Source organism: Anser anser, assembly GCF_964211835.1.
Source record: "Anser anser genome assembly, chromosome: 7".
In the NCBI taxonomy this organism is placed as follows: domain Eukaryota; kingdom Metazoa; phylum Chordata; class Aves; order Anseriformes; family Anatidae; genus Anser; species Anser anser.
This window is the reverse complement of record NC_139727.1, coordinates 39,999,118-40,016,247: the sequence shown is the minus strand read 5'-3', so window position 1 is coordinate 40,016,247 and position 17,130 is coordinate 39,999,118. Positions and strand designations below refer to the sequence as shown.

General features: G+C 40.7%; 1 protein-coding gene across 5 annotated transcripts in view; it reads right to left on the bottom strand.

The window, feature by feature from the left end:
• The window catches only part of MGMT (O-6-methylguanine-DNA methyltransferase), a 186,295-nt gene that overhangs the window by 163,093 nt on the left and 6,072 nt on the right, over positions 1 to 17,130 (bottom strand). For 4 of the 5 annotated variants that reach the window (XR_014586915.1, XR_014586916.1, XM_083844684.1 and 1 more), the window contains exon 2: positions 12,566 to 12,609. Coding sequence is in view for 3 of the 5 variants with exons in the window: in XM_083844684.1 (XP_083700810.1) it covers positions 12,566 to 12,589 (24 nt within the window). In the remaining 2 variants the exon portion in view is untranslated. Of the gene's footprint in view, positions 1 to 12,565; positions 12,610 to 13,360; positions 13,380 to 17,130 lie in introns of those variants that run through there. The other variant, XM_083844686.1, reaches the window with a different exon arrangement.

Genomic DNA, 17,130 nt, shown 5'->3' with positions numbered 1-17,130 from the left:
TGACTAGTTGGTCAACTATGTTGACCAGTATTTGAACCATTTCACAGTCTGACCCAAACCTCTCTCAAGTCTGCCTGACCTATGACAGAGCTGCCTTTTAAAAAAAAAAAGACTGCTGGTTTTTAGAACTGAGCCTCCCAGTTTTGAGCCAGCTAGCTCTTCACATTTTCAAGTTCTGCTCCTCTGTTCCTTTTCCTATTTTATTTTCTTGAAGAACTTTAAAAGAGTATTTCATTTTTTTTCATTTTTTTTTTTCCTGAAGGATGAATTAGCATTAACACCAACGATGCTTACAATTTTTTTTTACAATACGGGGTCCATAAACACTAGCTCTCTGAACCTGAGGAGGGGCAGAAAGGCAGCCGATGGTTTTGCTGCACTGCGGGAGATGGGGCGTCAGGGACCGTACCCCAGGAGGGGCAGTTCGGAGCTGCTGAACTCCTGCTGGAGCCTCTGCAGATGAGGGAGAGGGTACCAGGGAGCGGCTCCCACACACCTCTCACTCTTGATCCCAGGGGGAACGTGTCCTGCAGTGGGGAGGACGATGCTGAAAGCCTGATGGATGTCTCAGGTAAGTGCAGAAGTGCCTAAGAAAGCAGGACGCTGAGTTACGAGCACGACCACAGACTGGAGGAGCATCGAGAGCCAGGCAGATCTGTGCATCTGACTTGCAGCTGATCGCTGTCTGCAGTTGTACAACACTACATAATTTTTCTCCAAATGACAGAAATTCTTTTGAAATCCTGTTTTTGAGTGCTATGAAATGAAGTCAAACCTGTGAGTAAAATACACATCACTGAAGAGGGAAGGAAAAAACTCAAGTAGACAGTTTTGCCCACCGGAGCAAAAGTAAATAAAAGTAATCCTACCCTTGAACTTATGAAGCAAATTTGGGAAGAACTTATGCAATTATTCAGCTACAGACACGCTGAAAAAAGCTCAAATTTACTCTTAGCTTAGAAAATTTCTGCACATTACACCACATCTGAATAATTATGGGTTCTCAGTGGTTCATTTGACTGCAATCCAAATCAGCTTTTTGCTAAATAAGCAAACGTTTGCTAATGGTACAAAGCATCTCACCTTTTCAACCAACTTCTTCCTCACTCCTTCTCCTTGCTCAAGGAGAGGAAATGGGTGAATTTTTTCAGAGCAGCATGTCACTGCAGAAATGTTAGTAAAAAAAAAAAAAGCAACATACAAGTTCACGTATTTGGAAAAAACAGTATACATTCTTCATTTTTATTTGTGTGACAGCCCTAAACTAGATGCACTGAACCTCATACTATGTATTCTGTGAATATAACAACTTAGTTATATGAAGACAGCTTTTTCATTATAACAAAACACGGGATGCAGCATGTAACAGAAAACTATAAATAACCCTGTAAGTTAACACCAAGCCGAAGCAAGCTTTGTAGATGAAAACCTTGAGCAATCACTAGTATGTTCAGTCTTGATTATCAGATGCGCTGGACAGCAATATTAAAAGTTTTATTTTTATAAAAAAACAACATTGCATGACATATCCACATACATATGCAGTTGGGTGGGGAGCTTCAGACATGAAGGTCACTGTCCATATGTACAGTACACTATCCTTTGTCCAGACATTAATGCACCTTTTCACTATTTACTTGTAGCTACTTAGATACGCCAGCGAAGATCGAGGTAATGATACACTACTGCAGGCAGTGCTATTTTAAAATAAAGTGAAATTTTAATCAAGACTTAAATTTGTTACAATTATTCAGATACAAATAAAATAAAATAAAATAAAACCAAAACCAACAGACTTTAAACTTGACCAGCTGAAGTTACTGGATACTTCAGCATCATTTACTGCAGGGAGCTGGACGCTGAAACTTGCTTTACCCGTATCGATCCGCTGAAGGCACAGTTTGCCTAACCCTATTTTCCCTCTTGTGCCCTCGTTAAAGCTGTGAGAACTAGAAATGAATGGCTGCTTAAATCAGAAATGTAATAAACTCAAATAAACTGTGTTCTTTCTCCTCAAGTTTATGTAAACAAATAATTTGAGCAACTTGGATGAGGTAACGTGTGAATTCTACCTTCTCTCTCCCTTTCCACTATAACAGCTACAAATCTGTGTCCAACTATCTCAGAATTTTAAAGTTGATTGGGTAAAGAACAAAACAACAAGAGTAAAACAGGACTCTTACAAAAAGTACCCTGTGAGCCTCTGGGTCTTGCTGCACGAAACCCAGAAGTACAGCGTATGTGAGTTTGCCCCTCAGACAGCTAAATGCTCTATATAGAATTGGAAGACCACTGCTAGCCAACAGAATTAAGTGCTTTTTGTCTTTAATAACAGATGAGTATCAAAAGGTTGTCATAGTAGGAGATTTATCAGGGAGAATATCAGCATAATTTATGAGTTAATGTCCTATATAGAGGAGCCTCATTTTCCAGGCGTGCTCCCGTGACTTGGAAGTGGCACGTGCCTTGGTGATGCTGCACTGCTCCAAAGGGCCACGGCCCCCCACGTTACACGTCGGCTCAACAAACACCACTAGGAAACAGAGATGTGCCACTGAAATTGCTTTTCTAAGGTTCAGATGCAAGGGATTCCAAACAGCAGCGAGTTTTATCTCCTAAACTAGGTGCCGTGAACCCAAAAGCGAGCATTAGCTTGATGACTTGCCCATAAAAATCTTAACCTCTCACACTTTCCGCAGTAATTCAGTTTAACAGTCTGGCTGCAGCCAAGGTTTTCAGTACTAAAACACACCTTCAATTTGATTAAATACAGATTTTATTTAAATTTGCATTAATGGTCTTTCACATTACAGTAAATAATTCAAAATTATTTTCTACATTCGACTGTTCCTAAAAACCAGAAATTCCATCGTGGTCTACAGACTGAGAACCCGAACCCAGCTCCCATCTATAACGGGGAATGGATAAATGGAAAAAACGCACAGAGCAATCTTGAGGATCAAGAAGGTTCACAAAGACTGTCGCAAAGCGTTTCCACGCTTCCTGTTCTCTCAAGAGGTTTGTGTTTTCCGGAAGACAAGTCAAGAGAGCAAAGCTCATGGCATTTCCTGCACTTCAGTACCGTGCCCCAAGTTACCATTACCGAAGGAGAAGAAGAATACAAAGTATATTCATGAATGTACTTTCCAACTTTTCCCGTATTCTCCTCTTAAAGACCCCCCAGTGTGTGCATGCAGTGCTAAAACCCTGGGGACCACGAATTTTCACTGGAAAAATTCAATTGTGTTCTCACAGCTCTCCCTCCGGCAGAAGGCACCAGCTCTGCCCAGGGCTGTGCTCACACCCACCGCAAGCATTCAGCCTTCAGGACACCAGACTCGTCTTAAAACATGGTCTGGCTGAAGACTTCTCTTGAAGAGGCCAAAGATGACACTTTTTCACACCTGTTCCTCTCAATGTTATTAGGCAGGCAAATCCTTCCCACTAGGAAGGAGACAGAGCAGTGTCTCTGACCTGTACCCATCTGATTTCACTATTTACTGCACTCTGCTTTAGCAAGAATTTATCACATTTAAAAGACTTTTTCCATCAGGCTATGGCACATGGCTGAACTTGAAATGGAAACCCTCATGATTATTTTTTTCATTCTAGTATTTCTAAGAATCAAAATAAAACTGTTCCTCACAACTCTAAAGTAAAGTGTCCTCATACATATTGCAATTTTATCTTATTGTTTAAACCAAGAGAACCAGGGCATTAATCAGTGAGATACCACAGTCATCTCCAAGAAATAAATGGGTCTCTTGATCTTTTCAGATAAGCCGAAGTGTTAACCATTTAGCCAAACTACCTGATAACATAAATAGAACCAACAGGGTAAAGTTGCATTACAAATATTTCCCCAGTTTCACTCGTCATTTCCCAAACACAGAAATCATCATGCTTCTACCATTTCTAGAACAGCCACCATGGCACCTTTGAAAATTCCCTACCCAGTTCATCCGCAGCAAAGTTACAGCTATTTGCAAAGAGCCCGCTGAGATGTCATGCCAAGTTCCTATGCTGGGCTAGCATGTAACTACATCCTTCTAAAATTAAAGATAACTGTCAACTGCTATTGTCCAAAAGGATCCCGAATAACGCTGCACCTGCTGGTAGCACAAATCATCAGTATTCTTAGCTGTACAAGCTGAATTTCTGGACACATTATCCAAAAAGACCAAAACAATTTGACGGTACTTTTGCTTGGAACTCGATGCTAGTCCATCCCTCTCATGGTGTAATAAAGTACCAGCCTGTTCATTTACTTCCCATTCTCCACAAATATATCCAAAGGAAAAATCACTTCAATAGCCTAACTTACTTGCATTTGAAGCTAGGGTGTAAGTTATAAATCTTAAGCACTTGCGTTGTTTCTCTGATGCCACATAATATCAGTGACTTGCCAAAACTATACCAAGAATTTGTTGAGTTTGAGAGGATGATCAATAAATGCCAGGAAAGTTGCTTCTTCATCCTAATTACAGGAAAGAAATACCAGTCCTGAAGTATTAAATGTGTCTTTCTTTTGAGTATTGTAGTGCTCTCAAACCTGCTTTTTATTGATTTGAGTTCTGAATTAAAATTCAGTGAAAGCTTGAAATATTGGATTTGAACTTCAGGGGTATACTTCACATGTACCTGTAACGGTCTGGTAATTTGCTACTTCATTTCAGTCGTGTTGCTACAGTCGTTCTTCCTGATCCACTAAGTTTACATCCTTCTCATAACAAAACCCTTATTAAATCCCATCAGTGGCATTTGTCAAGGCAAAACCAGCCAGGGACTGCCACAAGAAATAGGAACTTGGGAAGTGTCCATCTCCACCATCACCACCTGCCTGGCAGTAAGGTCACCAGGACAGATGAGAGCTGACCGTTTACAAACATCTCGCCCATCCCGAAGTGTAGAGGTGAGCACATCACTCAGGTACTAAGGCAGCAGCAGCGGCGAGCCTTTCAGCTGGGAGGTTTCCTAAAGGCTGCCTTTGCAGTCGTACCCTTAGCTGATATTTTGGAAACCGCTATTGCCGGTCCGCGCTGAGACAACTAAGTGAGCAGAAAAAAATCCAGTCGTTAAAATCTGCTGCGGAACATTTTGAAAACAATGCCATGAAGTTATAATTTGGAAACGCAAGCCCTAACGTTGCTTTCAAAAGCATTTTAATTGCACCCAGCCTCTGCCCCCACCGCCGGGGCGACCGAGCCCAGCAGCGAGGCTGACCACGGCACCCCGTTTGGCACGGGTGCTGCCGAGCCTACGCATGGCAGTGGTCCACTCACACAAGGTCTCCATTGAATTATAGTTCTCTAAACATCTCCTTAATAGTTTAAAACTTCCTGTATTTGTTTTACTGGTTTCTGCCTGTTTATTTAAAAGGAAATAATCCATTGTATGTCAAGAATATGGGAAAAGTTATATTAATAGTAAAGGCAATGCGCTTTTGCACATATAGTTCAGTGTGGAAAGTAATTTTCCAAGCTTATGCAGCTAGTCTTAAAAGAGAAAGCCACTCGTTAAATGTAGTGTTTTAAAGCAGACAAACATTTAAGGACTGGGAAGCAAACAGAGGATGCATGCAATGAATATGTCATCAAAATACAAGGTTAAAATGCCCACTCTTCTATCTGTCTGTAGTGGTCATCTGTATTTTCACCATCCAAATGAACAGAAGAATTTATGTCACTCTTATGTAATTTATGTAACTTTTGCTTATTATGCAATGTTTGATTTCTTCCAAAGAAAATCCAAACTTCTCTAAAAAGGTGTTTCTTTCTCATGAACAAGTCCAACAATTTCCAACTGAACATAACGTAGCAAACGCTACAGCTGTATGGATGCCTGATCCAAAGAGGTCCCTGCAAGTCTGACACCTTAAATTAGACTGCTGAGGCTGTGAGTAAGGTGTCCTGGAGCCCAGGGCAGCATTTCTCCTTGCCTAATGTAAAACAAGAGAAGGTTGCCCCGTCCCCTGCAGCCACAACATGTTTTTTTTTTGTTTGTTTGTTTTGTTTTGTTTTTTTTACACCATTTTAGTGTTCCAACTTCCACAGCGTTGAGCTCCACAACATCTCAGCATGCATCTGTATGCGCTACCACAATGTAAGCAGGGAAAAGGACAAAGCTTCTCCTACCACCTGCCATGGCTAACCATGACAGGGACAAGTTAGCCAGAGTTTCATGCCATTTTTTTTATATAAATGGCGATTCATGCTTTAATATGAGATACACAAATTCATTTATTCAAGATACATTTTGCAGACAGGTAAAATAAAAAAAAAAAAAAGATAAACCAGGTCAGCAAAGGCACATTATTATAGGGACTTCAGTTTCAGTGACAACAAAAAAGTTGAATAGTAGGTTGTACAAATTAATTGTCTCCTATTCACATGCTAAAATGCAGCTCTGCAAGAAACACCTTTAAAGCGAACAGACTCTACTTAATGCTTATTCTCAAATTAAACCATGTAAATGCTCAAAACAATTTCTATATTAAGAAAACAAAAAAACAAACAAAAAAAAACATTCCAAAACATGGGAGGTTTTCTCTTCACATATTAAATCATTCAGCAGTGATACTTAATATTCTTGTTTTTAAGATGCAATATAGCAGTTTAAAAAAGTGAATTACCTTTGATATAAAATTCAAGTCCTTTACAAATTGGATCAGGTTAATGTGAAATAGTTTCCATCGCCACCCATATGGACATAGACCACTTCCTGCCCCTACATGTCCCACAATAAATGTATACACTATGTGCAATTCTTCCTGTAGAGTTCAACGCAAACTTTCAGCTTGCTAGAAAAAATATTGTGCCCACAGATTTGAGTCCTTGCTGCAACAGTAATAAACACCTCCACAGATGAACAGGACTGCGATCCAGATAAGGCCTTTAAACAAAAGCTGCACTGAAATATACTGCTTTAGATGATGGGCACATTTTCTCGTGCCATGTGAAGTGCTGCCAAATTGGCCATTTTCTGGGGTAAAGCAGATCCCAACCTTCCAGCCGCCTTTTGTTAGAAACCTGTTGTGCGCCTTTCTGGATAGCTGTAGCAGCTAACAGCATTGCTTCTGTCATCCCCAACACTTAAAAATTAAGCGATTCCTCAAAAAGAGGATTCATTGACCCCACCACGTCCCCTACCGACATCTTGCCATCGTGGCCTTACCCGACCAGCGCAGCAGCAGCTGGGGGCTTCCCAAGGCCCCCGCCGTGCTCTTTGCTGTCAACCACTGATCTCTGTACAATTTTATCCTATTTTCAACTTCTGGCTGGCACACTGTACCTACGCCATTAAAATACGAAAGTACACACTAAAACAGAGTTAAAACATACAGCTCTCTCTCGTATTATGAATTACGGTAGCCTGGATCTTCTCCAGTACCTTGCAACACATGCAGAGGTTCTCTCAGCAAACCCAACCCGGTTAAGCCCAGCCTGTAACTTCAGAGGTGTGAAAACCAAACCCGTTCTCATTTCCTGGCCGAGGGACATTTGAAAAGGAAATGCTTGTCAGCCTAACCAAATCCAGGGTTAGCTTAGGGTGACGTAACGAGTTCTTTACCTTCCAAAGTACCTATCCTATAAAAAAAACTAAGGTACAGAGTTAAACTGCAGTTTGACCCTATACAAGCCTATATTTGGTAGTGGCACAGTAGCCACTAAAAAATCACCCCTGACGAAGTGAATCACTCTTGACTTATTAGAAAGTGTACTGCACACAAGCCCCTGACAAAACAGAGGGAAACGCGTTCGTGCGCACACACAGCAACGTTTGCTTCCCACAGCATTTTAAAAGTATTCGACAAGAGCAAACACGTAATTCTTTATTAAACAATCAAAGGCAACAAGAGCAAATTTCTGTTGTCCCATCGTATTATATTACTAATCCTCTTTGGATGGCAATCAAAAGACCCCGAAATGCCAAGCTATAAAAGTGCATTTCCAAGCAGCAGTAGCCTCTGGCTCTTTGGCTAAGTCTTCAGTCGGCTGTTTTGGCAGACAGGAGTTACACTGGTCTGTCAAATGGCAAGTTCCCAGTGTACTCACCAGGGCTACCTCAGACATCTTTATTTTACTTAAAGGATGATATTTTAATTGTAATAGAATTAATTCCTCTCCTTTAGAAGAGGCAGGTGGGTTATTGCTATTGTATTCCAGGCAACGTTCAGTTAGCACATTTTTCTACTTCATCTATTGTTCGCATGCCAAGCTTTGAGACATTAGTATCAGGAGATACTTAAACACAAGACCTTAATGGACTGTTTAAACAGGAATTCAGCTGTACTATTTCCTACAAGTATGTACTGAAGCCTTTTCCTGAATCTCTCCCCCCTGAAAGTAAACAAGCACTTTCTGTATCCTCCCCTAGCTCTTACTTAAGTAAGAAACTTAAATGCTATGAGTGTGCAGCAGCCACTGCTGCGACAATGTAGTTTAAAAGATACGTACTGCAGAATATTTATGTCATTTTATATCCATAGCATGAAGCTAAAATGAGTATTTTGAAAATAAGTCAAATTTCTACATGCAGCATTCAAGTAAAGTAGGAAAGCATGATGTTAGTAAACTATAAACATTAGCGGTTACGGTGGGTTGACATCCAGGTTTCAAGCTTGAGTCATGGCATCTCCAAGCATCTCAGTGCCTAGTAAGAAAAAGGAAACGGAACAGCCTGCCTTAAGCTTGGAGGCTCCCAGTTACTGAAGGATATGTTTTTGAAATGGTGGGTGGTGAGATAATACAATGAACTGGAGCAGAAGTGGACAAGAAATGGAGTGGCATGAAAATGGGGAAAAAAATGAAAGACAGCTCAGGGCAAGATATTTATGTAATAAGCAAATTATACCACAAATAGCAAAGACAGAAGCCATAACTGTATCCATTCCTTGCAGTTTGAAAGTACCTGTAAATCCCACCAGCAATCCCCTTGTAAGCCACACTACTCGCTGTATCTGCCACGGGATGTGGAAGCATGTTGTTATTCTTACCACACTGATGACCTACAGATGGATTAAGCCCCTCTTATTTTTAGATTGGGAATCATATGCCAGAAGATTCAATTAGAAGCACTGGGCAATGCACTACAAGCAAAGTTACACTTTGTTCAGTTATTCACTGTTTTAACGTGCAATCACATGGCATAAAACACTAAAAATAAAGGAATCTGTTGCCAAACAGGTGAAGAAACAAATATCATAATAAAGCATCAAAGGTAAAGAATATGATGAAGAATATCTAAAATTGGAAGGTCCCCACAACTGATACCTAGTTGTTACTGGTTTGAGTTTTTAAAAAGTCTCACACAAAGGAAAACTAGACATCATGCAGTTCTCTGGATTTTGCAGAAGTGTTCATCGATTAAAAAATAAGAAACTCAATATATTAGTCAACATTTTACAATATATTCTGTAATTACCAAAGTACTGAGTGTATAAGCGTCTCTATGTGCACTTTTTAACAAGAGGTGGTCATACTTTGACACATTCAAGAAATAGAAAATTTAGCTAACAAAATTAGCACCTGATATATATGCGTGCATACATACAGAAAGACTAAGTGCACTCCTGTTACATGGTTCAGCTGTGTATGTAAATATATGGCAGCTACGCTAATACAAGGAAAAGAGATGAAAGTTTAATCAAATGAGACCTGTATCAGGTTCATCGGAATTGAAAATGGACTAAAAAATGAAAAAATCTAGCACAAGAATGACTTTAATATAAGGTAACATTTCAAATTTTTATCACCTAAACCCACAAAATTCTTGATCTGCTCCTTCTTGCGTTCTCTGCAGAGCTGAAGTCAGGACCAGCTAAATAAAAGATAATGCAACTAGGCATAACACAATAAAAGATATTACCTTCACAATGCATTATTGCTGCCAATTATAAGAATCACTTCAACTTAATTTCAAAGGCACAATCACCCTCAACTGTAACAGTCTCTTTTTTAAATTTCAAACTGTATTACATTAAGGCAATAACTCACCTTCCAGCTATAATATCAGTCTCCCTTATTGCAAAAATACATTTCATAAATACTTCTCATCGACAAGTCAAGCTAATTCAGGTTAATTTTATTGTATTTTGGTGCTATCTCACATTTGTGTGCAATTACCTTTATCATTTTATTGCCATGCCAGAAAGTAATCAGAACAATTATTTGAAAAAAGGAGGTGTATAAATTCTAAATCACACTTGCTGGCATTTTTGATAAAATAGCAGCTTTATCTCAGAAAGTGGCAGGGACATCGGATAAATCATGCATCAGTCAAGTGTAGCTGACCCCCAAGTGCATTGCACAATATCAGGAGTGCTTCAAAAGAAACTTTCCTACATAATCCATCATTCTTTATAATACCAAAATAGCTATACCTGAAAAGCAGGAGCTAGAGAATAATAACAGAATAAATCCAGGCAATATGAACAAAACCATTAATAGTGCTCCTTTTTAGGCTAAAGGAGAGTCAGGAATCTGAATTGTGTTCAAGAAAAGAATTTCATTGGAATTTTTAAAGTGAGTAGAACAGCTTTAAGCATAAATGAAGCAGTGATCTGTGTATTAAGAATTCACTAAAAACACAAATACATGTACAGAAAAATATATACACACAAAAGACAGGTGTCAAAAAACTCATACAAAAATACAGCATTAGAGTCTTGTCATACAAAGTCTGAATTTTCCTGTCATTACCAATTTCAGTTTGATTCAGGACAAGTGTTTCACTATATTGAGAACAGAGAACAAAGCATTACGGTTAGTAAAAGAATTTGTTTATCAAGTTTAAATGTAATAACTACAAAATATCCAGAGAACTGAACTAGATTTAGAATTACATCTCATGAAATACAAAAAAAAACAAAAACACCACATTGTCATAAGAACACCATAAGATCCCCAAATTCCTAAACATGCATTTCTGATGTATGCTTATGCACATAACTATGGTCACATTTCAGCCTCTCCCTCAAGCCCAACACACATCCTTGGTCACCGCAACACAGCTACAGAATCAGGGAGCAAGTGAGAGACAAAACCAGCAGCTGTGGAGAATGTCCACATCTGGCTGCTTGCAGAAACCATTTCTCAGCACCCTGCTTAAAAACTGCTCAGCGCGTTGTGCCAGTGATTATTGATTTCTGCAAAACACACGAGCCGGGTAGGTATTGTGTCGCACCAACGTGTGGCTGTGCTCACTGTAAAACTGTAAACTAATCACACGCTATAAATATCACTATTCTAAAGAAACCTGAGCTACATTACATATATTAATATGCATCCAGAATGGGAAGGGGGGAGCAGCAGCAGAGAGTCGAGGAGCAGTGGCTATGTGTGCGCTCCCCCTGCGGTCCCCATTGCAGATGGGGCTGTGAGAGTTCACATTTTACCTTAAACCTTCTGCCTTTCCACGTATCAAAAAGGGAAAGCTCCCCTCACAGCTAACACTGCACCTTTCAACTACAAGTGAGAGCGGGAGAAATGAAAAGGTTAGATAATAAATTATTAGTTTCATGTCACTTGCCAGCTATATCACACCTAGCTTTGAATGAGAGGGAACAAGGGGCTCTTCCACATATGCCTGGTTGTTCACAAGATAATCAAATATTTCTCTGCAATTATTCAACGTACCTGCTACCAAATGTTTACAACTAGAAGGTACATAAATACAAACGCAGAGAAAATAGTTAAAAAGAAAAAGTGAAACAAGAATTTATTTCCCCCCAAGAATTTAATTTCTCCCTCAACCATTCTATTAAAAAAAATAATAATCTTTTAGGGAAAAGAGAAAGAAAATCTTCTACAAATGAGTAAAAAGACAAAATATGCCAAAATACTGCTTTTCTAAGCCACATTATGTTACACGAAGCAGATTAAAAACACAAGAGATGCCACTATTAAGACATTTTTAATAGTGGTAGAAGTTGCCAGCAGGAATAGTTAGACATGCAAGTTTGATTGTACTAAAAATACTTTCCTAGAAGAGCATTACTAATGTTACAAAAGTAGCTATTCCACAGGAAAAAAAAAAAAAAAAAAAAGTATTAGTATTTTCAGAGTTCATTTCAATTATTTGAAGACTATGGCTATTGAGTACAAATTTGTTGGTGCCTGTCTTTCAGTAAGGAAAATCATTCTGAATTTCCTGATAAACAGCCATACACTCTTATTTTACTACAAACAGTTATTCCTCTACATTCACCTCACTGAAGCACTAAGCCCCCAAATTAAGCATGCATTTATTTTTCTTATTTTTCATAAATGAAATTTCTTTTAGGAAACGGAAGCAAACAGCTAACTTAAAACTGAAACTGTAGCATTGTCCTATTAGTTTACGCTCTGTGGAAGATAGATACGTGATGAGGAAAGGTCCACTGATGCCTGTTACCAACCATGACAGAGCTACAGAGATTTACAATGCAGCATCAATCTTGTCAACTGAATCCTTAATACTGACTGCTGGACACTGGGGAAAAAACAAACTATGTTACGTGAACTCTTTTGTAATGCTGGACTCCTAATGTACACCTAAATGCAAGGCTATTTTACTAGAAACTTACTTTTGGAACACGCCTCGATGCCATGCTAGATGAAAGATCTCTGCCTGTAAGGAAAAAAAATATCTCGGTTAGACTGAAATTTAATTTGAATACCAAGGAAGAATAGCATGTCGATTTGATCATTTTTCTTATAACTAGCTTTGTATCAGTTTTTTAACTAGGCTCTATTTTTTCAGTGTAAATAATATCAAAAGGGAGTCTGCTTTTTTTTTTTTTCCCCAAACAACCAGGAATTTTATGTTCTTTAGGTCAGCTTTGCTTGTTAAGAGTCAAAATCGACAGATGACACATTGAAGACTTCTTTCAATAACAAGCACTACAAAACTTTGATCTTTCAAATAAGAACGCTCTCTAAGACTTACTATTAATTTAAGAAATACTTGCACAGGCAGTAATGCACTTCTGAGTTATTTAGTGAAATAAACAACCTTTTATATTTTAGGAAATGACACTTTTTAAGAAATGAAAGCAAACAACTTACATACTTATATTCTGGGTTTGAAAGTACAGTTTGCAAAACACTAAGAAGTACATAAAAAATGTTAACTTCAATTATTAGCACCGGAGTCTGAAATAGCAATATCATTTATATACCACTAACAAAAACAACAACAACAAAAAAGAGCTTCTCTTTGAAATAAAGGAGAATTCTTATTTCCTTGGCATTTAGTTTTTCTCCTTTATTTTCTTTTCAGTGCTATTTAGTTAGGATCACTGCACCTCTGCAAAGATTTGCGATAAGCATTACGCTTTTGAAAAGCAAGGAGACTGACAAAGCTCAGAGTCCTGACTTACAGAGTTCAAAGGGAACTCCTCCACTTCAGCCAGGGAACTCAATACAGGACCGGGAGATTAACTGTACCTGCCCGTGACAAACAAAGACGTGACACCGATGACTGAGGCTTTCCGAGCACTTTGAAGCATTCCAAGCCTCAGCGTCCATGACAGGAATGAATTTACAGCCCCCTCCAGACTACTTACAAGAAAACTGTAATATCTAAGTTTAACACTACATCTTAATTATTTTAAGAGTTTAGAATTAAGATCCCAAATTTTATTTTAAATAAACTAAAAATCATAGCCTTGCAAGGTAGGGATTGTGAAGATCACTACTTCCATTTCTAACTGTGAATAACTCAGGCAGGCAAGCAATGTACTAATATTACTTATGGCATCTGTGATAGAGCTAACAATAAAATAGCGATTTATTTCTATTGTCAGTCCCAAATTCGAACTTTCAAAGGACAAAGCAACACTCAGCTTTTTCAGATTTTCCTGAAGGGTAAAGCTAAAACATTTGCCTCGAAAAGCAGATTTACCCAGAAACTGTTCTCTAACCTGGCCCAAAGTACCGAGAGCAGCAGAATGTGTGAGTCCAGCAAACGAAGCCAGCATCACACAGACACCACGACTTTCTGGCGTTCCCGTGCCACAGCACAGGCTGGGAAGGGACAGGAGAGTCCCGCAGGCGCTGCAGCACCCTGGGGACAGCACTGCTGCTCCGCCGCATTGAATCGCCAGTCCTTTCCCTGACTAGCTGACCAAGAGCATCAGGCTGAGAATTTAGCAAATCCCTTCTGATTCCTGCTGGTAACAACCCAGGGACTCGATTCAACCGAAAAAATGCAGTCCAATTCGGGGTTATTCATCTCGAGATAAATCTCCCAACACCACATTCTTCCTAGAAATTCAGCCAAATGTGATGTTTGGAGCCTATCAGCCCTAATGCTATCACCTGAAGTAAACAAATTGGCAGGGATGGCCAAGCGCAGAGACCAGCGTGGGGGCTACGCCACGTCGATCGGGGCATGGTGCATAAAACAGGCCTCGGTTAGAAGCGTGCTGCTCCTCCACCGAGCCTTGCCATTCAGGACAAGTAACCCCCCAGGACCACACGTCTTCCTGAACCTCACAGGAAGGCCAGGGAGCGGAGGAGCTGCCGAGATGGCACGGTCTGGCCCACCAGCACCCCGTGGTGCCGGCGGCCTGCCCCTGGGCCCAATACCAAGGCGTGGAGGCTGGCCACCCGACGGAGGCTCCCCGCTGCCTCAGCAGGATCGGGGAGACCCATGTCTTCCTCCAAAACACCAGCCTCCACACCTCAGTAAGGTCTGGACATATTTGTACCCTGCACTTTTGCTTCGCTTGCACCAAATGTTAAATAATTACCGTTTAACAGTTACTTAAGCATCACATACACCCCGTGCTAGCCTCCCGTGGAGCTGCGTGTTTCAGAGCAGCCCAGCAGTCAGAAGGCATTCATTCATTCATTCATTCATTCATTCCTCCGATACAAGGGAAGGAAGGCTGGGGCCCCAAATCACAAATCATCACAAAAAAAGTAAGAGGGAAAGATAAAAAGGGAAAGGGGACAGGCTGCAGTAGTACAGACAGATCCTCTTTGCCTCAACACATTTTGGGGAACCCCTCGATTTGTCACTAACTGTATTAATATTTTTTCTTTGGAAAAATCAAAATGCTTCCATCCATCTGAAAGTAATGTCAGGAACTCCCAAAGATGTGTTTAACCATTTTACAGGGTGAAAAGCGGGTAAACTTGGAAATAACCCCAAATCTGAAAACTGATCTCTACTGAAACTTATTCGAAGATGATTGTAGGTTTTCTTCCTCACCCCGCAGCAAGGAAGCGCAGCTGAGAGCAACGCACCGCACTCTGCAAAGCACCTCTTTTACCACCTGCTTATATGCTGCATGTAGGAAATTATGCTTGCAAAGCAACTGCAAGGTAAAAACTCCAGGGTGAGTCTGAATAAAACTAATGCATCAGATAGCATCCGATCAAAAATAATCAGTAACTGAGAGGCAATGACATCAAATGCAAGCTCTCATCTATAAATCACAAAACGCTAGGGTATCAAAATTATCCTTCAGCTAGTTTAACTTCTGAATCGTGTTAGGGACATAACAAGCGCTGGAACACCCGATTATTTCGCCAGGCTAATTTGGAATATTTGCAAACCAAGACGGGCCTCGTCCTCCCCAACTGCTTGGCCGCCAGCCCTGCTCCCCCTTGGCCAGACTGCTGCCCCCACCCCGGCGGGCCCGAAAATGGTATTTTTGACCCGGTGCATCTGAGAATAAAAAATGATTTCAAGTGTAAGCAAACAGCTCATGAGGGACACAGTGTCTGGCAGAGAAACTACGCCTGACTGTGAGGAGATTGGGGTGTGAGAGGAAAGGGGTTCCAGCTTTAAGGACGTGGATCCATACACCAGGCCTTACCCGAGCGCCCTACAAGCACCACAGCCGCCCGCGCCCTGCTGAGAAGTTCCGAAAAGCAGGCAAGGCACTGGGGGAAGGCTCGAAAAAATCTGAGCCCCTGGGGAGGTGGGTGGCTGAGAAGGACAAATGAACCAATTAAGCAAGAAGAAGCTGCATGGTGCCTAAGGAGGGCTGGTGATTGATTACTGTTCACGACCTCTTTCTGCCCCAGGTTGAGCTGTACAAGTGTCTGCTTGTCCAGGATGGCTTCCTTCTGCTGACGGGTGACTGGGGCAAACACAGCCAGTAACACTCAAGCCATGGTGATCACGAAGAAGGCCGGCAGCTACAGAGGCGAAAACCACACAAGACCATTCCTAAACTTCAGAAGGCTGGCGAAGTTCAAAACATCACTCCAAAATGTATCCCACAAACCCTGCAAAGATGCTGTCTTGTTACTAGAGGCCAAGCTGCGCACGAACATCTTTTGAAATTTAGTTGAAGGCACCCCTGAGGCTGATCCCAAGGCAAATAAGCTGGTACCTCTTCTGAACGGCATAGGAATGACTCTTCAAATTCAACCATGACACCCCATTCTGGCTCACGTACCAAAAACTGAGATGCCAGAATCACTGAACCTGCCTTGAAGACAGGAACCATATTGTCATCCATCACTCCACCAAGACGGTAATTTCCTGCTACACCTACAGATGAACTGAAGGGATCGATTCATGAGCAGAGCTGAAGAAAGGCAAAATTTGTCCCCATCCTCACTGGCTAGCTCAGAGCTGCCTGACTGGGACCAACGAGCTCCTCCCTCATGCCCCCTTGGCCTTTTGGTCGGGAAATGCCCAAGTTTTCCAGAATTTCTGTTCCCACAAGGCTAGAGCCACGCTGACGAGCAGCCAGCAAGATGTTCCTGAACCACCGGCAAGACGAACAAATGTCTTCAGGTGCTGGTATGAGCTCCTCCACAAGAGGAGGTGACATGGTACAGGAAGTCAATATATCGTAGACCCACAGTGCGAGCATCCCACACCTTGAAATCCATTAACAGAAATGTAAAAAATAGTCAGAGCTTATCTCAAAAATCAGGTCCTTTAAGGGCCATGAAACATTTCAGCCGTATGGTGTTGATGGGTTAGAATGGAAGTCCTTGGGATTTAAGATGTTTTCCGATTTACTTTCACAGAACTCCAGCCTGAAAAGTACATGTGGTGGCAGCATTATGATGAGAACTCTCGGATTCATAAGAAGTATTTTTCTCAATTCACCAACACTTAAATATTAAAGGAAGATTCTCCTTGAAAGAGAAGTCTTCAGGATCCGCAAAACTTAATACT